At 41.8% G+C, this 13,378-nt stretch overlaps 2 protein-coding genes across 2 annotated transcripts in view; both read left to right on the forward strand.

Moving 5' to 3' along the window:
- LOC131879394 (peroxisomal multifunctional enzyme type 2-like) overlaps positions 1-9,419 on the forward strand; it is an 11,456-nt gene extending 2,037 nt beyond the window's left edge. The window contains exons 7-14 of the mRNA XM_059225701.1: positions 1,865-1,981; positions 2,975-3,183; positions 3,869-4,105; positions 4,754-5,056; positions 6,581-6,798; positions 7,011-7,321; positions 8,389-8,486; positions 9,138-9,419. Coding sequence (XP_059081684.1) covers positions 1,865-1,981; positions 2,975-3,183; positions 3,869-4,105; positions 4,754-5,056; positions 6,581-6,798; positions 7,011-7,321; positions 8,389-8,486; positions 9,138-9,254 — 1,610 coding nt within the window. The 3' untranslated portion in view covers positions 9,255-9,419. The remainder of the gene's footprint in view (positions 1-1,864; positions 1,982-2,974; positions 3,184-3,868; positions 4,106-4,753; positions 5,057-6,580; positions 6,799-7,010; positions 7,322-8,388; positions 8,487-9,137) is intronic.
- A 1,644-nt stretch (positions 9,420-11,063) lies between these two features.
- LOC131879398 (uncharacterized) lies at positions 11,064-13,026 on the forward strand. Its single transcript, XM_059225712.1, has 7 exons — positions 11,064-11,454; positions 11,519-11,649; positions 11,719-11,849; positions 11,990-12,189; positions 12,252-12,443; positions 12,516-12,774; positions 12,852-13,026. The coding sequence occupies exons 1-7, from the start codon at positions 11,134-11,136 to the stop codon at positions 12,971-12,973; spliced, it is 1,356 nt and encodes a 451-aa protein (XP_059081695.1). The 5' UTR covers positions 11,064-11,133; the 3' UTR covers positions 12,974-13,026.
- The last annotated feature ends 352 nt before the right edge of the window (positions 13,027-13,378 follow it).

Consider the following 13,378-nt stretch of genomic DNA (forward strand, 5'->3'; position numbering starts at 1 on the left):
TACAAGACGGAGGGCGCTGTGCCATGGTTCAAATCCATTCTGTGACTTTTGAGCACGGAAAAGTTGTAATCTCTGTTCAGCTGTCAATTTATGAGTGGTGGGGTTTCTCTGGTGCATCTTTACATCCTTCTGCACTTGCTCCCCCTTTAATCCTTCGTAAAATCAATGCCCTTGGTCCCATTGGTTTTCTCGTATTGGTTGTAACTTTGGTCGTCACCCTATGTGCTTACATATTTTGTGCATTTAAAAAACCAACGACGAACTAGCGTGCACAATAATCAGATGAAGATAAGCAATAGCTTTTAATTCAGAAGACGCACGAACATTCCTTGACTTATGGATTGCTCTCATTACAATCCAATTACGTCCGGCGCTGACTTAGGGCATTTACTTGACTTTGAGCCTAATCTTATTCCATTGAAAGGACCAGATTCGCCAGATTCGTGCACAGGCTTGAGGTTCATTTCATTTAGAGTGAACTGACGAATTACGGGTGCTTTAATGATGATATCTCGGGACATTTTTATTTTTATTTTTCCCATCTCTTGGAGGGTCATTTGACAGCTCTTGAAATCATATTAGCGATTGTGAAATAAGTTTTATGGCAGGGATGCCTCATTGGTTATACAATGAAGGCCCGGATTCTGGATGAAACTGCCAAAGGTGAGCTCGTCGCCTCAAGGTTGAGCAATTCCTGACATCGGCTTAATGATAATTGAAGCTTTCGTTCCTTGTGCACTCATCCAAGATGTTCATGTGGACAGCCAGGCAGCATTGAAATTATTTGTCAGATTGCTCACAAAGGCTTCATCATCAATGTAGACGATGGCGGCCAAGCGAGATGTAGCATGATGGCCTTGTTCCATATAGTACGAGAGACAAGTTTAATACGACTACCTTTATGGTGCCATATGCTTAGCCAGCGAAAAATTTACCCCTCCCATATTCGTTTGTCATGTCCTGAAGATTGTCTTGTCCTTCTTCGTGCTCCTCTCTCGTTCTCCATAGACAGGAAGGGAGGATAGTATTTACCTAGATCTCCATGCTCCGAACTTGCCGTTGTTGCAATATTGATATCGACACATTTTGTTGACGTCTTCCTTTTATCTGGACCGCTGAAGGTCCTTGGAACAAAATCTGATCGCGTTTAGAGAATACCCTATGAGAAAGGCCAAAAAGTAAGTAAGCTGACAGAATAAGCAAGAATGATTGCCTGGCTGGGAGTCAAATCCCATGGTTCAACGGTGCACTTTTCTGTGCCAGACAAGATAATCAAGTTATTCAGCGATCACTTGCCAAATCGTTACTTCGCACGAACAACTATCGTACAAAGCCGTGTTTCCGTGTTTGTCCTGACAATCAATGAGAAGATACTCATTGAAGGGACTATCATGGTCAATCTTGAAATGAAGCAATCCATTGGTGAGCAGGAGGTATTTTTGTGGCTGGGGACCGCAAAAAACCAACGGGTGGAATTACGTTCCAGGACGCGTTTTGGTGTTCCATGTTTCTTTTGCCGTCTGTACGGAAAATTGGAGGATAAGTTTCTGGTCAGCCAATCTATGACAAGAAACTTTGCCGGTTTCCTCGCAGTTCAAAAGAGACAGGCCCAAGAACTTTTTCCCCCCGGTCTTTGTACTTGGTCAAATTGGATCTTGAGGATGGGACTGTCTTAAGAAGGATAACATCCAATATCCAACCAGCTATTTGATGACACGTCTTTGGGAAGTTCACAAGTTCACACAACCGACTTTGGACGCCTTCAAGTCATGAATGAAAATGTCGAGATATGGCTCCTCCAGTCTTGGAATTGAATTGATGTCAACATGAACCTACCCTTGCGAAAGTCTCAATCATTTTTCAGAGCTCTTCGACGGTTTGAAACCGGAATTGATAGCTCCCGTGGTGGCTTGGATGTGCCATGAAGATTGTCCCGACACTGGAAGCATCATCGAGGCCGCCGGAGGTTGGGCAGGAAAATGTGAGTATATTCAAGTTTATGGGTCGTTTAGTTGGGGATGAGAAGAACTCCCATAATCTCGGGCATTAACCCTCAGACTCAGCCCTAGCCACTGCCACTGCCACGATGGTGGTTGGTTCAAAATCTTGTCTGCTCGATATCACCGGACGGATGACAGTTACCCTCAATAAACTTGTCTGACTGCTTGACAAGGTTGAGTCAAGAGATTGTTCAACAGAATTGCCATGGAGGCAAGAAATTATGGTTGGCGCTTGAGAAAACAAAAGCAGCGCTCTTTATTGATAAAATATTCAATCGAGTGCGCTCGAAACGAGGATGATTTCCCCAAAGAAAGATATTCTCATCACAAAGGACGAGGCACGTTTGTTTTGACGGAGCGGGACATATGGATCACCATTTTTATGGCAAATTTTTCTCGGTTTTAAAAAGATTCGGTCTAAAAGTAGGCATGGCTTGTTACGTGTTTTCTTCTTCTGTTGCTTAGCTTTCTAGCTGAAAAATGTCCCCTAGGTTGCAATATTCTTTTCCTTCAACGTGCTATGCCAACTCTCGTTTTCTTCAATGTTAGGCGAAAAGATCTGAAGGCCCTACGATTGAAGGGGAAGGACGATTGTCATAAATCACATCAGTTGTCATCATATTGCACTTGCACACCCACCCAAAAGTGCATCCACAGCAAACTCGCCCCCAATCTTCTTCTAAACCCACTTAGTTTGTTTTGGAACCCTTTTTACATGATACTTCTTGTCCTCCACAGATAGTGATGTTGGAGGCAAAAATGTTTCAATTTTCCACCTTGCCTCTACCTTCGAACAAAAAGTGAAAGGAAGTGACAATTTGTCATTGGGTGTCATTAATTATTCAGAATGGCACATTTTATCATTTTCCCTCCCCGAAAAAACGGCGTCCCTGACAAACTTATGGAATTGAAATGGGGTAATGACAAAAAACCCTACCAAGTCTTTTTTATGTTTTTCTTCCTTTTCTCTTAAGATCGATGGCAACGAAGTCAGGGAACGTTGTTGATGGATGATTTAAGCGAAAACATTACCCCGGAGCGAGTCCGAGAACGATGGGCTCAAATTGTGGATATGCAAGGGGGCGATTTCCCCACCTCAAACCAAGGAGCCACTATGGACTTGGTGGGCAAAATGGAGAAGCTGACTTCTAGCCCGGACAGCACCCAAATCCAAGGTGATTTGGTAAGTGAAAGGCTCTTTGAAATCATAAGTCAAAAAATACCCATAGAAAATTCGGACGCCAGACAAACAAGTTCCAAAGTCTCCAAGGTCTTCCTTAGTAACGGCAAACGATGGGTGACAGAGTTCACAAACTTGCAATGCTTCCTTGTTCAAAATATGAACTCAATGTAAATCCTCAGTGTGCTGTGACATTAAACTTGTTTGGATTTATCCATTATAGGCCAATAAGCATTATTCATAATCCTGCCCAAATTCAAACTGAGTGGAACCGTTCCAGAAACATGGAGACAAAAAACGTTCAACCTATTTTTCTCAATACCAGATGTTGTTTTTTTGGTTCCCATTACTCGCGTGGAACACCTGTTCAGATGTTTGTATTGTGAAGTCTCGGAAGAAAAATAGCTTATCACGTGGGAATCTTGTTCAGGGATCACACGCAAGCAAAAAGTGGTTGTTGTTGTTGTTGTTGCCGTTGCTTTGATTATGATAAAGAATTGCCAAAGCTCTTGGATATCTTCATGGAACAAGCTTGGAATGAAAGTTAATCCATAAATATTATTCTTCCGCGAAGACGGGTGTGAAACTTACAGAGACATGTCCCATGTGACAAGTTTCCAAATCCCCATTGCAACGCTTAAACAGCCTCGCAACCACCCGATGGTATTCTTTTTTTTTTTGCTTCCAGATGTCTGCAATCGGTTTCAAGTCCCAGCCTTTCCTTTACAACTTTGACCATCGAGATGTGATTCTCTATGCCTTGGCCGTTGGAGCCTCGACTGAAAACCATCATGGTCTGAAGTATCTCTACGAGGGAAATCCCAACTTCTCCGCCCTACCCTCGTTTGGAGTGATGCCAGGCTTTGGCAGTTTTGTTGGATTAATCAACGGTGACGTGCCTGGCCTTGAGATTGACCTTTCAAAGGTAGCCTTTGAACAACTGGGGATAACATTATTGAAACTGATTGAACTCTATGCCATTTTTAAATAAGTTAGACACAGCATTCTAGGAAAACATCTTATTTGCAAAAAAATGTGGGTTGATTTGGTCAGCACGCAAAAGCAATGGAACGTCAAATCCCGGCGGATTGTATAAGAACACCGAGAGTCTGATCGACTCAGCTTAGTCATGGATAGTTTGTGATCCTCATAAAATTGGATCATCGGCTCTATGTTCCTCACCATTGAGGACAGACGGGTAAAAGTCGGTGATTTTGGAGCAGTGGCTTAGATGGAAGTGGTGCAACTGGACCATGCAAATGGCCGCCCATTTTGAAAACGGGAATCCTTCCCGTGGAAGCGAGACTTACCTTGATCGAGTCGACTTGAAGAGCTTCCACTATTGGTCAAATCCTTAAGCCATAAAGATGTCATTACTGTCCTTGAACTTGGCACGCCAGGAGAATACCTGGATTTAAAGCCAGCGTGTGTAGTCTCAATATACAGTATGACTCTACCCTAGGGCTCTAGGAAATTGCTTTAAAAGTATCGTTTTATTGTGCTCATCTTGATTTGTTTATGGTCGATAACAACTGAGGTCTGGATAGTAAAAGAAATCGTTCTTTTATTGCAGGTCCTTCACGGAGAACAATATACCGAGATGGTTTCAACCAGACTTCCTACCGAAGGGTCATTAGAGTCCACCTTCCAAATCCAAGCCATCCTCGATAAAGGTTCAGGCGCGGTTCTCTTGGTTGAGGTTCTCACCAAGGATCAAGTCACCCAAGAGACCATCGTCAAGAATCAAATGTCGGTGTTCGTGGTGGGATCGGGCGGTTTTAACGGTCCAAGGAGCTCGGAACACCTCATTCCCACTGAAAAGAACCCGAGTCACGCTCCAGATTGGGAGATGACCTATCAAACCAACATTGATCAGGTTAGATAATCGCATGCAGATGTAGGCTTGGACTAGATGTTTTTTTCACTTCAAGACAGTTTTCAAAGCCAGGGGGTATGGGCTGTTTATTATCATTTTCCTCCATTTTCAAAAAAGCCGTTTTACCCCCGCTGAAAACCGACTTTGGAATCAACAGCGCTTCAAAGCCTGAAGAGAATGGTTAAGGAATAGGGCTTGTCAAGTAAAGGAAAGTAAAGGAAAAATGTGGACGTCACCCTGATTTTGGGCATTTTGGGGAGAGAGAACTAAGACAAACATCACAGTTAACTCGCTCCATCCGCCCATTGAATTTTCATCGAGTGATTTTGAGTGAGCTGTATTACAAAACCCAACAAAATGAACATATTTGATATAATTCGGCGAGCGCACTATCAAATTGACTCAATGCCACAATGCTATTTGCTAAGACAAGCAGGTAAAATAACAAAAATGTCAAAATTCAATGCATGCACAGTGCGGTTTGGGTGGGCATGTAATCTTTGATTTCACTCCGTGGAATAACGTCAGTTGTTCATGAACGCGTTCACTTGACAAGCCCTATACTGCCAGTTGGCACCAAAGGGGATCGAAAAGACAGCTCAGGGTACCAAGTCGTCGCCAAAGTATTCCAAGACTTTATTAACACCATTTCATTTTCCTTGTATGCCTGGCAGCGGGGGGGAATCTTTTGGAACAATGAGTCCACTCCATAGGCACAGATTTGAAATAAAAGACCCAGCGATGCTGAATTCCACTCAGCTTCCAGCTGCTTTGTTTTGGCGCATTACCCCCTCTCGAAATGTTTATTTATTATGCCAAAGAGACTAGACATTTGCTTTGGTAAGCAGAACGAATAGTCGTCGGCTCCCAATGGAAAGCTAGCTACCCGTGCTACACTCTACGTACTGTATGTGCTATTCTTGCCATATTTTGTGCTCGTTGTTGACAAGACACAATGACATGAGAGAATATCCATACATCAGAGTAATTTCAATTTCCGTGCCTGGAATGAAATTTCATGGCAATAAATCAGTGAGCCAAGACTATCTTCTGAACTTTTTTTGCGCAGGTGGTCGGTCTTGAAAATGAAATCCAGTGGCCTTCAGAGCCAGCTCTGTTGAAGTAGACATAAATCAAAATGTACTTCACTAAATTCAGACAAAAAATTACAGAGCTCCATGAACTGAACATCATCTGAGAATGAAGTTTTCTTCGATAATCAGATATTTTTTTTCCATCACGTGTCCTAGCCAATACGGGATTTTATCAACCAAATTCGGATCCAAACTTAACGTTGGCAAACAAAGTCGAGTACAGTAGTCCCCATTTCCGGTTTCCCTGAGCTCACTGGAGAAAAAAGATCCCCACCGAGTGTAACTTTCCTAATGGAGCTGATTGGAACGGCCAAAGTTGGTGACAAGCGCAAAAAGTTCAATGCTACCTAGTCCCATAAGTGTGGTCAAAGAGTTTTAAAATGGGTACCCTTTAAAAGACGTTTGAGGCGTTTTTCCTCGTTCATTGCAGGCCGCTTTGTACCGTCTGTGTGGCGATGCTAACCCACTTCATATAGATCCGAGCTTCTCGGGCATAAGTGGATTCAAGAAACCAATTTTGCACGGTCTTTGCTCCTATGGTATTGCAGCGCGACAGATTGTCGACGAAGTCTGCCAGGGTGATCCTGGCAGAGTCAAGGCCATCAAGGCCAGATTTGCCAAACCTGTAATACCTGGCCAGACACTTGTGTGAGTTGCCGAAACAGCTGTCGGAGTATATATGCACTTTTGGTGCAATTTCGATGCAGTTTTCCTAACCTCCTTGATTTTTTTTGTTGCCTCCCTCGAATTCTTGTTAGGGTTGATTTTTCTTTAGCGTTGGCAGCACAATCATTTTGTGTTGACTTTGGCTGAATTGCCTTCTATAATCATGAAGGCAAAATTCTGTTGAATTGTTCCAGGACCAAAGCATGGAAAATAAACAACGAGAAGATATCCTTCTCCTGCGTGGTGAAAGAAACCGGACAAGAATGTTTGAATGGGGGATGGATAATTTTGAGGAGCTATCAGGACGACAAGCAAAGTGACGACGGTGGTGGAAGGAAGCAATCACCAGATATGGAACAAAAACTTGGAACAACTTTGAAAAGTGATGTGGTTTTCCAAGCGATGGAGCGAAGGCTCAAGGCCAAGCCAGACATGGTGAACAAAGTTCGAGCTGTCTTCCATTGGATTATTACCAATTCGCAAGGGAAACCAGCCTCACACTGGAGTAAGTTGAGTTTAGCATTTGGCATCGATCCGTCTTCAACTTCCCACGAGTGAGGATGAGGAACTAACGCGGGATCTTCCTTCATCTCCGATGATTGAAGGCAAATCATCAGGAGGGTTCCTAGGCGAGGATATAATTGTCAGATAGACTGGGGATCAAAATGATCCACACCCAATTCATGCTCATGGAGGAGGGGAGGGGGTGTTGTGTGTACTGAAAAAATATTTGAAATCCTGACGTATCAACCATAGATGGCATGTTTTATTCGTATTGGACTATCTTACACTTTGTAGCCTTTTTTTCAAATTCAATTGATTTCATGGTTACTTAAGCTTGTAGAGTCTTGAATTCTTACCAAGAGATGTGAGAAGTCACAGTAAGAAGTTAGGGGTTTGCCGATGTTAGTGCTCAAGATTGGTAAGGAAGGTTCCGGAGCGTTGTGGTTCCTATCCGATTGAGCTCTTGGTACTTCAATAGGCATAAGGTTGCCGTTGGGAGGGTAAATGCATCTTAAGAACCAACAACCAAAAAACGGTAAAAACAAATCGAAGGCTGCCTAACTCGAATCATCACTATTTTACAGCACTCAAGGATGATCAAATGGCTCTATAACATGTCTTATACATTTTTTATATTAACTTACAGCTCATTTGTCAAAAGATGGCCTGTGTAACAGCAAGGGAAAATTGGCTCAATCAGAAAGATAAGCGATGTAGATCAACCTTTTTCCTCCGGTAGTAGCTTTACTCTTATGTACTTGTAAAGTGTTCATTTAATGCAACATGTTTCGTCCAGCAGTTCATACGTGTACTCGTTCAACTTTGTTGAGCGGTGACATTGCAATGGCATTGGCAAGAAAACATAACGTCAGTAGTTTTCTCATAAACATGTCACGTTCATGAGCCCCGCCTATCTGTCTTTGGGAACAAGGTGAAAGTGACAAAATCCTTTAAGACCTCGTTTTCCTCTTTTCGAGCCTCTTGACTCTAGGCAAAAGCTAAAACTGAGCTCTTCGAATTTAATAGTATTTTAGTTTTAGTTTTCATTTGACCTTTTTCTTGTTTTAGCTGTTGACCTTAAAAATACGCCTGGATCTATCACACAAGGTGCCCATGGAACTCCAGATTGTACGTTAACGATCTTTGATGACGACATGGTTCAAATGGTAAGATATGGCCTTGATTAATGATAACATAAATCAAATGAAAACTTGCCCTAGCCCGAATTGTTCGGGTAGTAGACTGAAAATTTGAAGCAAAGTTAACTAAGTGATTGTTATTGTTTTTTATGTCATTCTTGTGACTCTTAGTCACATTCGTTTTGTGATTTTTAGGGAAGTTATTCATCGTATGCATGACACCACGATACCTGTCAGTTTAAGAATACCCAATTGCATAAGAAAAATGTTGTCAAAGATCCTGGCATTTCAATTGAATCAAATTTTGTTCATGACATGCAACAGAAATATGCTTTTTCAATTCAAAGTTGTTCTTGATACCCTCAATTGGAAATCAAACCCATGAAAGGAACGAAACAAATTGGACAGAAATCCAACTTTCAAGGGCTTCTCGCTCATTACTGCCTGTAATATGACCTAAAAACTGACGTAACCAAGTCAATTGCTGGCGTTCACTGAGGAAACGCGATCGAAAGGACTGCCCATTAAGAACAAAGTTACTAATGATTCCAAAGTTCCATAGAAAATCCCCTCCTTGTACGACAAGCTATTTGTAGTCTAAGCAAGAGTTACTATATCATATCATTGAACAAAGGTATATGAGTATGACATTAACAACCTTGTCATATTTTGTTCCAGGTTGAGGGCAATTTGAAACCACAAACCGCGTTCATGAAGGGGAAATTGAAAGTCAAGGGCAATATTATGCTCACTCAGAAGCTCCAAGATTTAATTGGGGATCATTCCAAGCTCTGAGATTCGTTGTCTTTGTGTGGATCAAGACTTGCATAGAACTTATTCAATGCAGCGGGGAAAAGTGTAATCTGTGATTGGTGTTAGAGAGACATATTGATTGATTACACATTTGGTGGAAATTACAATATTCACGTAATCGAAAATAAGAGTACCTAGTTCTTGTTATTCTCTGGTAGATCTGTATAGGCTTCCATGTAAATTTGTACTTTCGTCCCCTATTGAAAGATGTACACTAATTTGTTGCATAACATTTCCCCGTCAAACCGTGCGCCAAAACTTAAAATGAACAGAAATTCCGAGTCTGCTTGAAAATACAGCTATAATTCGATTGTTTAGACCCTTAAAGCTCACTGTTCAAAAATGAGTGAGCAAGAAGGAAAAAGACGGAGGTTCCACGATTTGCTCAACTTCCAAGTCAGCCAGAGCAGCATTGTCAGGATTGTTTGGATCAAAGTCATTCTTGTCCTACGACTCCAGTACGTCAAAAATAAAGTAAGGGGCATCCGCATAGCTACTGGATGACGAGAACAACCTTCTAAGCAGTCGACGGCGACCCGCCACCGGCATGAACTACTATCAAACGAGTTCGAGGTGTCGAGGTCAACATATTGAATGAATGTGATCCTTCAGCATCTTAGTTATTGTCTATGAAATGTGATGCTTCCTTGGAATGTCGCAATTCCCAAACGGTATTTCACCCCGAGGTGCAGAGCGGGAGAGAGTACAGTCGAAATTCGATTTATCGATATTGGCCGTCAACGTAAAGCATATCGTTAAATCGAAATTAATCGTTATATCGAGATTCTTTAAATCGAAGTTTGACCACTGTATCAAGGTAGGTTGCGTTAAACATTCGTGTTCGTTACGTTGTGCAGTTCGGACGTGTCATTCCTCAAAGTCAAGGAGGCGAAATAGATGCATATGAACCTCTTCTTGCTCGTTTAGCAGCTCATTTTATTAAAAGGGGTCCCAATTAAGTCCCTGATCTTTTCGTGATAGGATCAGTTAAGTTTCAGGAAACCATGACAATGTTTTCTTCAGAAGCCTCTGCATTCATGCAATCTATCATCATCGGAAAAGCCAATAAAGAGCCAGCTGAATAATACATTTTCGAACGATCGACTTGGATCGACCAACCAAACAGTTTTGGCTTGCCAATCTATATCAGAATTATCATTAGTGATCGATTATACACTAAATCAAATTTGATGTTCTACAAGTATTTTTGGAGCTATTCACTAAATATTCAGTAAGGAAACCTGAAAATCAATTTGACTTTACCAAGAGAGGGTGAAGTGTTGCAGCATTGTGAAAAAAGTGACTGTGGTAAGGCTCACTCGAAAGCTGAGAACATGAATGGCTTTCATAGACCTTTAAAAGGCTTTTGATTTCACTAATCCCCAAAACCTTTTCACTCGGAGGATCCACTCATCTTATCCTCATTATCTGAAGAGGAACACATATTTTTTTTCGAGAATTCTCGAACTCTCCTTTCAAAGAGCATTTTCTTGTACGATGGGGTCTTTCAGGGTGAATCCAGTTCTCCTCTGACATTGTTTTAATTTTCTGCCTTTCTGACTCATGGCGGCGAGTTGAGACAAAGCACGACAATTGTTGTATTCACAAGGCTATGCGATTCAATCGACTTTTATGATAATGATGGGAAGTCCGAAGTTTTGCTTTTTTTCAACAACAACCAAGGTCCTAAATTGCCACCATCACTCAAAAATAAAATGTCTTCAGGATTGGAAAACCAGGCTTCCATAACATTCCGTGGATTACCACGCAACCTGACGTCCAAATTCCAAACAATATTGACAATACACCCCCCCAGTGGAGGTCACTATAAACGTAAAATAGTACTCGTGGTTTTCTGGACATGACTTCTACCGAAAACGAACTAGGGCATGACTTTTGGAGCTCCAAGTTTTACGACCAAGGTCGCACCCCTTGGCACAAACAAGAGTTCCATCCGAAATTGAAGGCCAATTTAGGATTCTTTCCGAAGACAACCGAAGCCAAACGGTTTCTGTTACCCTTATGCGGTAAATCCGTGGATTTGATCCATTTGTACAACTTCTGCTCCAAGTGGACCATTTTGGGGGTGGAATTTGTGGAGCAGGGTTGCCGTAGTTTCTTCCAGGAGCAAAATCTGGAATACGACGTGGAGGATAAACAGGGTGGCTTGAAAATCTTCAAGGTGAGGTTGCATTGAAAAAGAGGAATAGTTTCCGGTGATAATGTCTTGTGATTCACTTTATTAGAGCAAAGATGGACGCCTTCAAATGTTTTGTGGAGATTTCTTCAAAATGGACCCAGACCTGATTGGAGGAACTGTTGATTACGTTTGGGACCGAGGATCTTTGGTAGCAATATCACCGTCCAAAAGAGAACAGTGAGAATTGAATTGGAAAGGGCCGATTTCTTTGAATTGGAAAAGTTGTTAACACGGGAATCTTTTCAGATATATGCGAGTCATTAATAAGCTGCTCTCTCCCACCTACGTGTATTTGCTCTCAACTATTGAGTATGATCCCGATGTCCGGGGTGGACCTCCCCATTCGATTCCTTTTGGGGATGTTAATACATTATTTGGTAAGTTATTTTTTTACCATGTCGATAAGAAAGTCCTTAAAGCTGATACTGAGTCTCAGAAGAAATGATGGTACTTCAATTTTCGAAGGACCTCAAGTGAACGGGCAAAATAAGAGATTGATTGATTCTGCTTTTTTTAGAGGACGCTCAAATTCGGATTTTGGAAAACCAAGTCTTAGACAATCCGAATGATCTCATGAAAGAGAATTTATTCCTGATAACTGAGAAATCTCCAAAAGACGTGGTTAGTTATTGGCAAGGTCGATGGGTGGAAGGTCAATCTCAATGGCATTCCAACGAACCCCACTTCAGTCTGGTGAAGTATCTAGATAAACTCAAGGTAAAGTATAACCAAGTGGTTTGTTTCCTTTGGATAGTTTTGTGACTTGTGGAATCAAACAGGATGGTCGAGATAATTTGACAATTTTTGTACCGCTTTGCGGGAAAAGTGGCGATTTGATCTACTTGTACAAACAAGGCTTTTCCGTGATTGGACTGGAAGGTGTGCATTGTGTGGTTGAGAGCTTCTTTAAGGATCATGATTTGGAATACAAGAAAGAAGTATTGCCGGAAATCAAGGGGTTCAAATACGAGGTAAGCTTGGTGTTTACTCGCTTAGGGTTTGAGAATGAGCTAATGGAGTCCTCATTCCCATTTCGATCCCAGACTTTGGATGGTCAATTGAAGATTTTTTCGTGCGACATTTTTGAAATGCAACCCGGTGTAATGGGTCAGGTGGATGCGGTTTTTGACCGTGGATCATTCGAGGCCATTTTGGAAGAAGATCGACCTCGATACATGGACTTGATGACTAAGATCCTTGCGACCAAGTTTAGAATCATCTTGAATGGCTACGAGTATGATAACACTGTATTTAAAGGGCCTCCCAGGCATGTTGATCACAAAGTGGTCGAGGAAATGTATGGTAAGATGGAATCTTCGATTGGTTCTTGGTATTGCCAATGGCTTGAGGCTGAATCATGCCCGATATTTCTGTTCTAGGAAACCTGGGAAAAGTCGAGATCTTGGAAGCAACCGAAAATGGAACCCAACCTCAGCGATTCAACTTGTCCAAAATGACCAAGTTCATCTACTTCATTTCTCGGGAAAGAATGGAAAACTAATAATGTATGTTACCTTCGTCACCAGGAGAAATATAGTCTGATTCATGCATGCATTCATTCAATACCTTTTGTAGCAAGATAGATTGGATCTTGTACCATATCTGATCCCAAAGCCAAGCTAGAAGCAAGCAGATGTTTCCGACGCTAGCGGAACACTTCTAGAAATCTCGAAAGTAGAGCTTTGATTCGGCAATGGTCTTCCTTCACTATCATTTGGTCGTTCGTCATGTCTGCTACAGCCGCCAATATTCCGCCCACCAATTCGAAGGTGATCAACATCAACCTCACCGATTCCGTTTTAACCTCGAATAAACCATGGGTAATAAGGAATAATGGTTCTCTTTGACCAGCTACCATTCCTAATCAAATTGGGATTCATAATATTAATCTATCAGTTCACAGAAG

Source organism: Tigriopus californicus, chromosome 4 (genome assembly GCF_007210705.1).
Source record: "Tigriopus californicus strain San Diego chromosome 4, Tcal_SD_v2.1, whole genome shotgun sequence".
Lineage (NCBI taxonomy): Eukaryota > Metazoa > Arthropoda > Copepoda > Harpacticoida > Harpacticidae > Tigriopus > Tigriopus californicus.

What these genes read in the sequence shown, in the direction of transcription:
- LOC131879398 (XM_059225712.1), top strand. Translation starts at nt 11,134, where the DNA reads ATGACTTCTACCGAAAACGAACTAGGGCATGACTTTTGGAGCTCCAAG. An exon ending in GTGGCTTGAAAATCTTCAAG is followed by an intron (nt 11,455 to 11,518) that starts GTGAGGTTGCAT and finishes TCACTTTATTAG; the next exon opens with AGCAAAGATGGACGCCTTCA. An exon ending in GGATGTTAATACATTATTTG is followed by an intron (nt 11,850 to 11,989) that starts GTAAGTTATTTT and finishes TGCTTTTTTTAG; the next exon opens with AGGACGCTCAAATTCGGATT.